This window comes from Rattus norvegicus, chromosome 8, assembly GCF_021556685.1.
Source record: "Rattus norvegicus strain SHRSP/BbbUtx chromosome 8, alternate assembly SHRSP_T2T, whole genome shotgun sequence".
Classification (NCBI taxonomy): domain Eukaryota; kingdom Metazoa; phylum Chordata; class Mammalia; order Rodentia; family Muridae; genus Rattus; species Rattus norvegicus.
In genome coordinates, this window is record NC_141541.1 from 126852501 (window position 1) to 126866343 (window position 13843).

The following is a 13843-nucleotide window of genomic DNA, read 5'->3' on the forward strand; positions in this document are numbered from 1 at the left end:
TGAGTGGGAGTGACTCTTGGCATCTCTGAGGGTAGGGCCAAAACCATACTCAGGTAGGATGAGAGCGTGGTCTAGAACATTCAGCCTTTACTGGGGTAGACGGTTGTGGGAGATGTCCATCCATCTTTCTTCCTCTGGAGACAAGGTAGGGTAGGGAGCTGGGTTCTCCTTCAAAGTGTAGATAACTCCTGCTTCTCTGAACCTGTTGGAGTGTGTGTTTGGTTCAGAATCAGTGGTCCAGTGGACCGGCTGCCACGGAGAAGAATCCTGGCGTCCTTGAGTTTTCCCAGAAGTGGTTCGGGTTTCAGGGAGGTGGCTCGTTGTGGGTGGCTGGGCACCCGCCCACCTGCTCTGGCCTTTGCCTTGAGGCTGGCACTTCTGCCTCTCCCTCCCACAGAATGTCAGGAAGTGCCTGTTGTTGGGGCTCTGCCTGCCTGACACCCCCTCTCTGCTCACCTGGGATCTGGGTGAGCCCAGGCTGTACCCGTCGGCCAAACCTGGGAGCCATAGCAGGATCCTGGCATGCCCTTTCTTCCCAGGGGTCCTGCCCTGGAGCCTCGGGGCCAGGACGCCAGGGCAGGGGGGCAGCCTCACCCCAAAGGTATGGGTCTGTCTCTTCCCACAGGGCTTGGGAGGTATGTGGTGGGAAAGCCTTGCCTAAGAAGGCTGTATTGCTGTAGCCTATGACAGACACAGCCTGCTGCCACAGAGGCCTGTTTGCTAGCCTAGCAGGCTGGCAGCTCCCTGAGTTCTTTTCATGCGGAGTTGTTGGGGGCCATTTCTTCCTGACCCCACTCAGTACAACATTGTGGAGCTGCTTACTGGTAGGGCATCAGGGTGGAACAAGCCTTGTGACAACCATTCTGAGTTCTCCGCGTGCCCTGCGAAGTGTTGCTGAGGGGAGATTTCCTAGGCTTCTTTCCACCTCTTCTGCATCCAACCCCACACCCCACCTCTTCTGTACACACAACCCTCACCTCACACACACCCCAACCCTTGTGACAGTGTGGTTGCTTTCCTAGAATTCGTGGGTCTGGCCCTTCCTCCCATGTCACCAGGTTTTTGCTCTGGGCCAGACACCCCTTATTCTGTGCTTTTTCTTTCCTTTTTTTGTCCTATTGAGGATCAGACTTACAAATGAGCCCTAGGTGTCCAGGTGGTTGCTCCTTGCAGGCAGGCCTGCGGGTGGTGCTTCTGGGTACCCAGGTTTTAAGGGTTGGGAGATCCTCCAGTCTTCTTCAAGTTGGTCCTTAAGGTTGGCAGGATACTTCTGACAACGGTAGGGATTGGAAATCCACAGATCAGACCCACTGGGATGTTCCAAGGATCAAGGGTGCCTCCTCCTGGCGTGGGGCTAGTCCTGGCTTCTGGCCTTGGACAGTCCCGCTCTTTCCCATCATGCTGTGCACACACATGTGCTGTTTTCTCCAGACCCTCTCGGGGCCTGGCAGCTCGGTCTGGTGTTTTAATTCATGGACACGTGATGCTGGAGAGAAAGCCTGGTCCACCGGGCAGGTCTGTGGCCCTCCTCCCTGGGGAATGTTCTGGAGGGGGCCTGGCCTGCTGGACAATGGGGCTGCTTCTCCCTGGCTAGTTTCCGGGCTACAGCTGAGGACTTTTGTGAGGCAAAGCCAATGCTCTTGTTGGTAAACGTGTTCCTAGGCAGACTATTTTGGTTCTACCTCTGAGAACTAAGGAGGCTAAAATTAGTTCTGGGGAGGAAAAGGAAGGCTGTTGGAAACTCAAGCCCTTGGCTGGAAGGTGCAGGAGCCTGTTTCCCTCGTGTTTGTGGCTGAGTATTTGGGAGGATGTGAGCAGACCAGCTGTTGTCTGTCGATCTGAGTGGAGGGAGGGATGCCTGACTGCCCTCCAGACCAGCCTGGGCCAATGAAAGGAAGCAGGCGGCTGACTTGGGAGCTGTCATGCCAGGGTGTTTTTTTCTTCTGGTCCTGCAGTGGTCCAGAGTGTTTCTGGGTGTGGAGACCATGCTGTCTGTGTCCGCCTTCATGCCAACTCTCCTCACCTTCTACCTCCACCGCACTGTTACCTGCCCATTGATTCAGGAGCTTCTGAGTTCTGAGAGTCCTAGGCTGGCAGTCAGGGGTTGGGAAACATTTTGGATATTGGGGAGGATTTCCTTTGTATGTGAATTTGAAGTGGGGTTCAGTAGGAGTCTAGTCTATGGCCCAGGCCCCTTGGGAGATCTAACTTCTCTGTACAGAACATGTGGGCCAAGGTTCATCTACCAAGTGACTTAAAAACTACAAGGACACAAGGTTAGTTGAGAAAGGTGAGTGACCCCTGCCTGAGGGAAGGTCTAGGTTTGTTTCCTCTAAGCTGAAAACCTTTGCACACAAACCATTTACCCAGGAGTCTCCTAGTTAACCTCTGCTGGGGAGCAGAGATTACCTGAGTCCTATTTTTTTTAAACTCTTTTTAACTTTTATTAAATTTATAGCTGTTTAAGTAACACACACATATTCAGTGGCAGAAATTTAGCTGTAGGTACAACCAAGGTCTCAAGTTGGGTGTGGTAGTACGTGCCTGTGACTTCCGTTCATGGGAGAGGCAGGAGAGGCAGGAGGATGAGCAGTTTAATGGTCAACCTGGGCTGTGGAGACCGTGTCAAAAACAAACAACAGAAAACAAAAGCATAGTGTCAGGCTGGGGAGATAGCTCAGCGGTTAAGAGCACTGACTGCTCTTCCAGAGGTCCTGAGTTCAAATCCCAGCAACCACAGCTCACACCATTTGTAATGGGATCTGATGCCCTCTTCTAGTGTGTCTGAAGACAGCTATGGTGTACTCATATAGAATAAGTAAATCCTAAAAAAAAAAAAAAAAAAAAAAAAAAAAAAAAAAAGTGGCGTCTTCTGAGTAAGCTCTCCTCCTTAAGAAGTGGTTTATTTTTATATATGTATGTATGTTTGTGTGTGTGCACACACATACCCTTGTAAATTCTCGTGCACCATGTATATAAGCATTGCCCACAGAGGCCAGACAGGATGTCAGGTCCCCTTTAATTGGAACTACAGGTGGTCGTGAGCTGCTTAATGTAGGTGCTGGGAATGGAGCCCAGGTCCCCTGCAAGAGAGGCTCACCACTCTTACCTACCGAGCCATCACCCTCCTGCGACATACCTTTTTGAGATAAGATCTCACGTAGTCCAGTCTCTCCTCCAACCAACCAACCAGCCATGCTGGACTAGGATCCTCCAACTCGCACTTCCCGAGTGCCAGGGATACAGGTGTGCCTCACCACATACAGTTTCCGTAGTGCTGGGGATGAAGCCTAGGGCTTCGTGAGTGCCAGGCAAATGCTCTCCCAGTTGAACTATGTCCTCATCTCTCTCAGCTAAGTCTTTTGTGGTTGGTACATATTCTTTCAGGCATTCTTCTCCCAATAGGGCAACTATAGGTAATACTTAGGTAATATGATGATGACAACGATGATGATGATGATAGTTTATTATTTATTTATTTACACTTTTAAGATGTGTAGTGTGTGAGAGACAGTGCCATGGCATGCATGTGGAGGTCAGAGGACAGCCTGTGGGAGTTGGCTCGTTCTTCCCATCTTATGAGTGCCCAGGATCAAACACAGGTTCCAGGCTTGGCAGCATGTGCTTTTACCCATGAAACCTTTACCTTAGCCTTTCTTGTTTAGCCCCTACTGGTACCACTGTTGTATGTAGCTGGATTTTTGCTACTTTGTGGGTGCCTCTTTCCCACCCATTTTTTCCCCTGCTCCAACCCCTTTTCCCAGTTTCATACCCTGTCACTAGATAGGAGAGAAAGGATACAAGAAAGAGATAGAGATCCCTAAATCTGATTCCTTCCTTTTGTTTCTCCTTTGAGCATAACAAAGTACAATTAAACTCCCCTGCAACCCCAATGACCAAAACCACTGACCCTGCCTCTGGCGACCCTAGGGTTTATTTATATACCCTCTGTAAAGTTCCCAGAAGTCCAGATGTCGAGCAGTTGCAGAAACTATCTGCAGCCGGCAAAAACGCACCTCTGCTAGAGCGCGAGGCAAATCATAGTCAGCTGCTGCAGACATCGGAAGCAGCCCCATATCCCAACACTGGGGATTAAAACGATAACACATTCTTACTGTATTTCTGTGTTTTTAAAGAAACCAGAATTCCAAAGCTGTCACTATGTCTTTCTGCTTCTGTCTAAGCCATTAATTTGTGTTGGGAAATTATCAACAGACATTTTCAGTAAGCTTAAGAGCTTTTTGGGTCAGCGGCCCAAGGTTTTCAGGAGACCTCTCCTGCTCTTTCTCCTGGAGCAGCTCTGCCTTTGAGACAGTAGCCATCTGAGCAACCCTGGCACCTGGGTTAAACTGCATCTCTCCTTTTGTATAGGCCATAATTTTAATTTCTCCCGTGAAATCTTCATGTATAATTTTTGGATGTAAAAATTTTGGGAAGTCAGTCAACTCCTTCCCAAGGTCCTTCCTACAATCCCCGAGGGCAAGGGACCATATCCAGTGGCTTTTTTTATAACGTTAAATTTTGGGGGATACAGTAAGATGTTTATCTCTGGCCAAGTCTCAATTTTACTTATTTATTTTTTTATTTTTATTTTTTTAAAGATTTATTTATGTATGTGAGTACACTGTAGCTGTCTTCAGACACACCAGAAGAAAGCATCAGATCCCATTACAGATGGTTGTGAGCCACCATGTGGTTGCTGGGAATTGAACTCGGGACCTCTGGAAGAGCAGCCGGTGCTCTTAACCCCTGAGCCATCCCTCCAGCCCCTGTTCACAATTTTATTGCGGACAGTCATATTTCCCACAATTAAAGCACTGGGCATTTTGAGTTCTGAGACCTTTAGCTGCTTCATCAAAGTCTCTTTGCTTATGAATGCATTTCTGGAAATTGAAACACCTGGCACTTTGATATTGGAGAACTCTAGTTCTAGTTTGGCCTATGATATTAGCATGGTACCTATTAGAACTATTAGCATCTATCCCTTATCCACTCATCTTCAGGTGCTGCTCACAACTTTAATGGTTCGATAACATTTTTATGTCCAGTATTCAAAGTTCCAAATGCCAAGGTTTCCACAAACACCTGTCTTGCATCAGGGTCTGATACAGCTTTATTTACAGCCAAAACTAATCTTTGTTTAAAAACAAACAAACAAACAAACAAACAAAAAAAAACAGCCAGCAATGGCTTCTCCAGTGCCTTGTGTAATTTTTGTTAAATGAAGTGGATATTTTTTCCCCCCTGGCCTCAACCTTGTCCCAGGCTTAAGGCCAGGAAGCAACATTTCCTATAGTTACCTCATCAGATTGAATCTGTTCTTGCCCTTCACCTAGCAACTGGTCTTTTACAATATCCATTCCCCTCTATTTCTCTGTTCTGTATTTGAAGCTTCTTTCATTGCAACTGCAGGCTGGGCTCTAGTACAGCTGTTACCAATCCCTTCCAGTCTTGGAACATAATTGCATTTTGAGTAGTCCAGTTACTTAGAATTTGTTTCACAGAAGGAGAGTGCATCCCATATGAAATCACAGCCTCTTTACAAAGCCCTAGATCGCATCTGTAGGACATCATCCTGTCGCATCCTAACCTTGCCCCACATCATTAGCAGGAGAACACTGACTACAGAGAAAGCTGATGGTGATGGTGGGACCCTGGGCCACCCCTCCTCCCACTCTGGCACTGTCATCGGATCGTCCTGACTTTTCAGCTTTTCTCTGACCTGGCCGCCCTCTGCCAGTTTCTTTTCCTCTTTCTTCCTGTGGGAAACTCCTGGTCTCTTGCTCAGTCTCTGGGACTGAGCCTGTGTTCTCTCTTCTGGTGCTCCTTGCCTCTCAAGAGCTTCCATCTCCACCTTTGCAGCACCAAAGCTGCAACCGGTTCAGAAAAGCGAGTAGCGAGACTCCCCCCTCCGTCCCCCCTTCAGCCATTTGTTTGTTACCCAGGCCCCTCCATTTCCACCTGCAATTTTTCCAACTGCTCGGCCATTCTTCCAACCTTTTTTTGAAACAGAATATTTGAAGAAGGAAAAAAGAAAACAGAAAAATCCCTTCTGGGAGCAAAGTAAGTGATATCCCAGCAGTAGAGGCCACAGTAAACTTTTTGCTGGCCTCTTGAAAAGGAAATATCCATTCCTTCCTTCCCTGTGGTTTCCTCTATGGCCATTTGAAATCAAATTTCCCATTTTTAAAAAATAGAAAACACAAACCTTATTTTAATAAGAACCTAGGTTTGGGGTAGGAATGGGGCCAGTAACTGGGGTCAAGGTAGACTAGGGGTCGGTTTTAGAGAAGAGGGCTGGTAACAAAGCTTTATTGGTGTGAGTCCCCAAGGACTCCCCGTCCCCCGCCTCCTCCCACCCCCACATTGCCCAGAATGAAGCCCACAGCCAGGGAATCCTTGTAGATGCTGGTTCAGGGTTGATAGCTGATGCAGCAGAGGGCCCAGAACTGTCAGATGTTGCCCAAGTGCTGCAGGGTCTGCAGTACATGATATTCAGCAACTGGGGAGCAATCTGCAGGGACTCACTGCCCTGGGAAAGGCCTGGGGGCTCATTTTGGCTCTCCATGTTGCGGTGGATGCTCAGGAGTCAGGGCATCAAGGAGGGCCTAGGAGCAGGGTAGCTGGTACTGCTGCAGGCACCTAGGAACCTATCTGAGTGCGTGCGGGGCGGAGGCAAGGTCAGCGTTCCCCCACAAGCACAGCCCTACCCAAATTTCCCATTTTTAACCTTAACTTTTGATCCCCACATTTGGGTGCCACTTGTTGCCAGTCTGTGCTACTCTGAGGGTTCTTTCCCCCCGACTTTATATCTCTGCTTTTAGCCCCTATCACTAGAAAGGACATGGAGAGAAAGGGTAGAGGGGAGAGAGACCCTGAATCTAATTCATTTCATTTCTTCTTTGAGCATGGCTACCAACAAGTTACAGTCAGCTTCCCTGAACAACCAGCAAACAGCACCCTGCTTCTCGGGGCTCTAGCATTTATATACACTTTGAAAAGTTCCCAGAATTCCAACGTCACCCAGTCAGAAATTATCTACAGCTGGCAAAACCACGCCTCCGCCAGAGCACGAGGAAGAAAGTCTGAAGCAGCCCCCTATTGCCAAACCTGGGATTAAAACAAAAACAGTCTTATTATTTCTGTGTTTTTATTGAAACTAAAGTTCCAAAATTGTCACTCTGGTCTGGTTGTAGGCATAGGACACATACAGAAGTCTGATGATGAGCGAAGCATAGCCTCGTGTGTGTGTGTGTGTGTGTGTGTGTGTGTGTGTGTGTGTGTGTGTGTGTGTGGAGTGGGTGTAGAAAGCGCTTCCCATGCACAAGGCTCAGTGGTTAAGGACCCAGACGGGAGTACCAGCACCCACAGGGTGCCTCCCAGTCATCTGTAACTCCAGTCCCAGGGGATTCAGTGCTCTCGTCTGACCTTTATGGGTACCAGGCACACACATGGTAACACAGACATAGGTTCAGGGAAAAAGAATGATACACAAAATAATGATTTAAAACCTTTTTTCTAAAGATGGGAAGTGTAATTATGAGTGAGATCTTGATGTGTTTCCGCAAACCCAGTGCACCTGTACAGTCAGCATCTGGATCGAGTCTCCCCAGACTCCCCTCCTGTCTCACTGGCTCTTAGGGCCACAGTCAGGGTCTGGTGAATGCTAAGTGTGCTCTGAAGCCATCTCAGCCCACGTTGGTTGCTGCATCCATCCCTAAGGGTAACTACAGCTGTCTTCACACACACCAGAAGAGGGCACCGGATCCCATTACAGATGGTTGTGAGCCACCATGTGGTTGCTGGGAATTGAACTCAGGACCTCTGGAAGAGCAGTCAGTGCTCTTATCCTCTGAACCACCACTCCAGCCCAACTAGCTACTTTCTTGATCCAGCAGCATAAACTGGTTTTGCTTGTTATATTTTATATGCCAATATTCACACCTTTGAATGGTTTGTGTGTGTGTTCATCTTGTTCACTGTCAGCAAGATGCCTTTTAAACTCAGATCCATGTAGGCAAGCTTTCTAATACACATATCTACTAAGATCTTTTTGGTTTTTGTCTTTTGCTTTTTTTTTTTTTTTTTTTTTAAGGGCAGGAATTAGATCACGGTGGATCGATCAGTTGATTGATTGACTTTTCAGACAAAGTCTTACTATAGCCTAGTCTGACCTTGAACTTACTGTGTACCTCAGGCTGGCCTCAGATTTGGGGTGAGTCTCTTGCCTCTGTCTCCCAAGTGCTGGGATTAAAGGTGTGGCCACCATGCCGGCTTCACTCTTTATAATAGTCATGAAAAGTTCTCAGATGCAGAGATAGGCTGGGCTTTATTGACCCCCTGTTGGTGGGCTTTCTGACTGTATATCATTTGTGTAGATTGGTGACAAGAATAACTCTGGGAACACAAGATGTGCGTAGTTTGCATTTTAATAGGCAGTGAAAGTGACAGGTGGTGGCAAGTAGGTGCAGAAGCCGTGTGGTGTGGTGGTTGATCTCAAAGTGTGGGTTTCTGGAGGTCTGGACTTCAGCCTCAACCTCATAAAGTGCTTGCTATGGAGGATGAAGAAGCCACACCTGGCGAAGGTGCCAGCACCAGCCCGCTTCCCATTCTGTGTCAGGGCTAAGGAGGGACATGGCAGTGGTCTGTCTGGGGTGTGGGGGTCCGTGTGTGTGTGTGTGTGTGTGTGTGTGTGTGTGTGTGTTCGTTCGCATGCACCAATTACCATTCTGGGTGTCACCTTTATCCTCTTTATGGACTGTGGCAACTGCCGAGGGAGGGTGACTGAAGAACTCTAGGAAGCGGCACTTGGAGGCACAGTGCATTGACAAAATGTTGGTGTGGCAGAATTCTGATTGCAATACAGTTTTAATAAAGATCTCATGGCAGAGGACCTCTGGAATTTCTGTGTGCGTCCTGTTCTTTTATACAGCCCTCTGCCATGATTACCTGTAAAAGTAGGGAAGGCAGTTTGGGGTGGTGTGATTTTCAAAGCCCAGCTCCTCTTTGGTGTCTTGATTCAGCTGTCCCCATTTAAGCCCACTCGCCAGGCCCTGCTCATGGGTTTCAATGACACTGGACTTGTGGCAGTGTCTCTAGTTTGCACAATGCCCCAGTTGGCTCTTCCACATCATCTTGGTGACAAACAGTATGTGTGCCTTTGTCTGCACTGTAGACTTAATGGAAAATCACATAGCACTGCAGTCATTCAAGAGTAAGATGCTGACAGGCTTGATGGAGAAGAGACCTCCCTCCTCTTGGCTTACAGGAGGCTGCCTGCCACCGTGGCCGGCCTTTTCTCTGTACACACTCAGAGCTTCCCCATGACTCCTCCATCACCGTATCTGTTTTGCTGCTGCTGTTTGGGACAGTATCTCAAGACCAGGCTGGCCTCTAACTCACAGTGATCCACCTGCCTCTGCTGGGATTAATGGCAGGCACCACCAGGTCCGACTCTTCACCTGTCTAAATATAAACACACTGAAGGCTTATGTTCTAACCTGTGGATGTATGTTATGGTCATAGTTGAGTCTGTAACATTTTGGAGTACGGATGATGGTTGAAAGTGAGTTCTGTTTTCCTTTGGGTTATATTTTGCAGTGGAAGTCGCTTTGTTATTGTTCAGATAGGTATGTAGCCCTAGCTGGCCGGGACTCCCAGAGATTTGCCTACCTGGCCCTGTGCTGGGAGTGAAGGCGCAGGTTATGTTAGCTCAGCTGGAAGCTACTATGTTGGGGGTTTGTCCTGAGGTCTCTGTTCCCGCGCGCCCGTCCGTAACAATTTCTGGGCTCTTTTGTATAAACCGGTGGGCTCTGTCTTCCTGTCTCTCCTCCCTCCATTCTGTTTTGAAGCCCTAAGGCAGTTTTACCGTAGTCTGAGGGAATGCAGCTGTAAATCTCAGCGACTGAGGGGACTCGGAGAGGAAAGCCGGCCATGCCATGCGCTCAGCTCACCTCGGAGGTTGGCAAGCCGCCGCACGGTGGGAGGGAGTGATCCGGAAGCATCCCCAGACATGAGTCGGTGTTTGAAGCACAGATAGAAGGAAGGGAAAGCTCAGAATCCAGGCTCTCGGTTCCTGTGTAGAGGACCCTTGCATTGGTGTACACTGTGGCCCTGAAGAGATGTCAGGAAGCTGGGTAGAAAGTAGATACAGGGTCTCCCTCTTCTGCTCATCAGGGCCAATCTCTTTGCTGAAGGCACCTGGAACAGGCCATAGAAAACAGCATCTCTGGTTGAAGGCATCATGTAGCTAAGGAGAGTGAAGATTTACAGACCCGGACCGGGTTCTTCTCTCTCCACTGAGCTCTATTATCCCCCAGCCCCAGATGTAGCTGGCTCTCTGCTTTCAAAACACTTGCGTTAGTTTAAACTCTGGTAATTCCAACGTCCCGCCCTCCGCATTCGCATTTGTTGTGCTTCCTCTTTGGAGGGGCGATGATAACCTGACTTTACAAGTCTGCTGGCTTTGTCAGAATATTGTGAATGACAGCTACGGACAGTCTAGATTGTGCTCTCCCCCTCAGATGCTGTTTTCCTGGTGCCTCCGCCGTTTGTAATGGCAGCTAATTCTGCTGACTGGATTTTTCTGTGGTGAGCAGCTGCCGAAATACCTGCCCAGGTCTTTGGGACTTGTTTGACTGTATGGAGTCTGTCCCCTTCCTGGGTAGTTAGTTCTAGGGTCAGCTAGAGGGTTCAGTGGTTTGCTGGCATCCATCCTGGCCTGGCTTTGTCATTCTGAATTTTTCGTGATCACCCCCCGGCCCCCCCAGAATATACCTATCAGTTGTGTCTCTGTTTGGAACTTGATGTTTTTGTTTTCTGTTTTACTCCTGGTTTTATTTTGGTGGCATCTACCCTCCAGGACATTATTTTGAATCGTGTGTGTGTGTGTGTGTGTGTGTGTGTGTGTGTGTCTGTGTGTGAGTTCTTTCTAAGATCAGAACAAGCTCTTAAAGTCAGAGCCCTCCCTTTAGTACCATTTATTTGTTTATATATTTATTTAGAGACAGGGTCTGTCTTTGTAGCTCTGCTTGCCCTGGAACTTGCCATGTAAAACAGGCTGGCCTAGAACTCCTAGAGATCCAATTGCCTGTCTCCCTAGTGCTGGGATTAAAGGCCTGCACCATCACAACCAGATGCTACTATATTCTGGTAAAGAGCAGATGGAGGGATTTTTTTTTTTTTTAGGATTTATTAATTTTATTATTTTATGTTTATGAGTGTTTTGCCTGCATGTACATGTGCATGTCTGGGGCCTGTAAAGGTTGTAAGAGGGCATCATATCCCCCGGAACTGGAACTGGAGTTACAGATGGTTGTTAGTAACCATGCAGGTGCTGGAATAGAACCTGGGTCCTTTGCAGGAGCAAGCCAACGCTCTAACCACTGAGCCACCTCTCCAGCCCTGTAGGTAATCTTGTTTTTTTCTCCTCTGCCTTTGCCGTTCTTGGGCTTGTGAGTGGAAGGCATCGCCTCAACGGTAGTCTGACTTGCAAGTAAGTACTGGTTGTTGGAAGGTCAAAGGCCAGTCAGCTTATCCATTGTAGCATTGTAGGTGCCATTTCTTTCTTACTAGATATCTGTGTATGAGCACACGAGTGCACACACACACACACACACACACACACACACACACACGGCTAACTGCCCTACTTCTCATGTGTTTATTGGGCTTTGCTTTTGCTCTGGGGCTATAAACTGTTGCTGTCCCACCATCTTCCCCTGGTGTCCCTCGCTGCTCTTTAGCCTTTTATGTTAAGGACGGGCTTGAGTGCTGATTGACAGCTCTGAGCCAGTGGGTGGAGCTGGCCAGGCTGGGAGACTTGATTAGGCAGTCTTGGGAGTCAGTTAGGTTCTGCTGAGGAGGGTCTTCTGGTCTGTGTGTGGAGAGGCTGGTTCTGGAAGCCGCAGATAGGAGAGTGCTGAGGGCCTGTGTTTGGGATGCCCGTCGTCCTTCAGTTCCAGTGTGACTCAGGCCTGAGCTGGCCTGCTCCTGTCTGCCCAGTTCTGTTTTATGCCTCTAGGAATCAGCTTGGCTCCGCCTGTGGGTTTGGGCAAGGCGACCTGCAGCTTCAAGTCGTGAGAGCATCTGAGGCCCAACTGCGCTAACGAGTCCGCTTTCTGCCTTTTTACACCATTCTTACAGTGACAGCTGGCATCATACCGTGCCAAGTCTTGGATGCTTCCTTCTGTGGTGGTAATCATGCCGCCCGGCTTTGTCCACGGCCAGTTGAGGGCTCTGCGTGGTCAGTTCCCGCTTCTCCGTCTGCTCTGCAGCTCCGAGTCTTCCTTTCTGTAGGTTCTTTTATTCCTTGAGGCTTCTGCTTTAGGAAACCTCCCTCTGTAGAGGACATGCTTATAACCCTTGGCATTCACCTGGAAGGACGCTCTCTGGTGTTTTTCAGGAATCATGGGGCTGTGCCCTGTACTGTGGAACGGTGGTGTCGGACTTGTTTATGATGTCTGGTCAGGAGGTGACATGAGATGTCTTGGCTTCCTCCTGTCACTTTGGAAAGTGCTCTTGGACTCTCTGTGGCATTTACAGTGGAAGAGTGAGCTAAAAGGCCCCCATGGAATGCTAAGAGTATAGTGAGCGTCCTCACAGTGGAGGCCCAGTGTGAGGGCACAGAGGCACGTGCCTACACCAGTCACAGTGCCCATCCTGGGCTGCAGGCGTGGTCCAGTGGAGCACCCGGGGCTTCCAGAGAACCCGAGTTCTGTCCCCAGCACCCACATCTGGTGGCTCTCAAGCTCCTGTACCTCTACCTCCAGGGCGTCTGCCGCCCGCTCCTGCCAGGCTCCGTGGGACCTGCACACGGGACGTCTATACTCTTACACACACACACACACACACACACACACACACACACGTCTTGCTATAAAAGTTGCTCGTTCCCGCAGTCTTGCCCACTGCCTTAATTGAGAGTTGGAGGTGGATTGAGTAGGTGTGGAAGTGAGGTTAGGGTCCTCCTGCCCCAAGGCTCCCTTGGCATCTTTAGTGAGGGCAGCAGTGCAGCCTGGGGCTGGCAGAGGACTGGATAATTGTCTCAGCCAAGAGGAAAGGGGAGGGGAGTGGGGGCAGATGCAGTTCCCTCAGACTGTAACTGCAGGCATGACCTGGAAGCTAGATGTTCATGTTATCCTGTTCTGGGAAACTCTAAACCAGAAAGTAAAGGTGTTCCAATCGGCACGGGGTTTGGCAGAAGCAAAAATGGTGCCCCCGCCCTTGGAAGGTGGCATTTCCACAGAAAAGGCCCCATCTGGACATAAGCTCAATGTCTAAAATTCAAACTGTGAGGAAGAAAAATCTGCCCAAGTGAAAGTCATCAGAAACAAACAGAGGTAGTAAATTTTAAAATTAGAAAAGGAGGGTGCTGGAAAGAGCTGGCTAAGAGTGCACACTGTTCCTGTGGAGGTCCTAGCAGCTCATGATCACCTGTGATGGGGAGGGGGCGAGGTGGGGTCCAATGCCTCTGGCCCTCACCTGTCCTCACCTGGGTAGCTGGCCTTTGCTACTTTGTGTTTCCTCTTTTCCCACCCTTTATTCCCCTCACCCGTTTCACCTCCTATCACCACATAGGAGAGAAAGAAGTATAGAGGAGGGAGGGGGAGAGGTTTTTTTTTTTTTCTTGAGCTAAAGCATTTATATAGCCTCTGAAAAGTTTCAAGAATCCAAACATCACACAATTGTAGAAACCACCTGCAGCTGGCCAAACCGTGCCTCTGCTAGGGCGCCAGGCACATCGTAGTCAGCTGCTGTGTAAGGTCCAAAGCAGCCCCGTATTGCCATACCTGGGACTAAACCTAAACACATTTTTATAATATTTCTGTTTTTAAAGAAACCA

General features: G+C 48.9%; 1 protein-coding gene across 8 annotated transcripts in view; it reads left to right on the forward strand.

Moving 5' to 3' along the window:
- Positions 1-13843, forward strand: part of Acvr2b (activin A receptor type 2B) — a 37688-nt gene that overhangs the window by 5380 nt on the left and 18465 nt on the right. For 2 of the 8 annotated variants that reach the window (XM_087560537.1, XM_087560538.1), the window contains exon 1: positions 394-601. In XM_087560537.1, coding sequence (XP_087416663.1) covers positions 523-601 — 79 coding nt within the window. In that variant the 5' untranslated portion in view covers positions 394-522. 8 annotated transcript variants of the gene reach the window in all.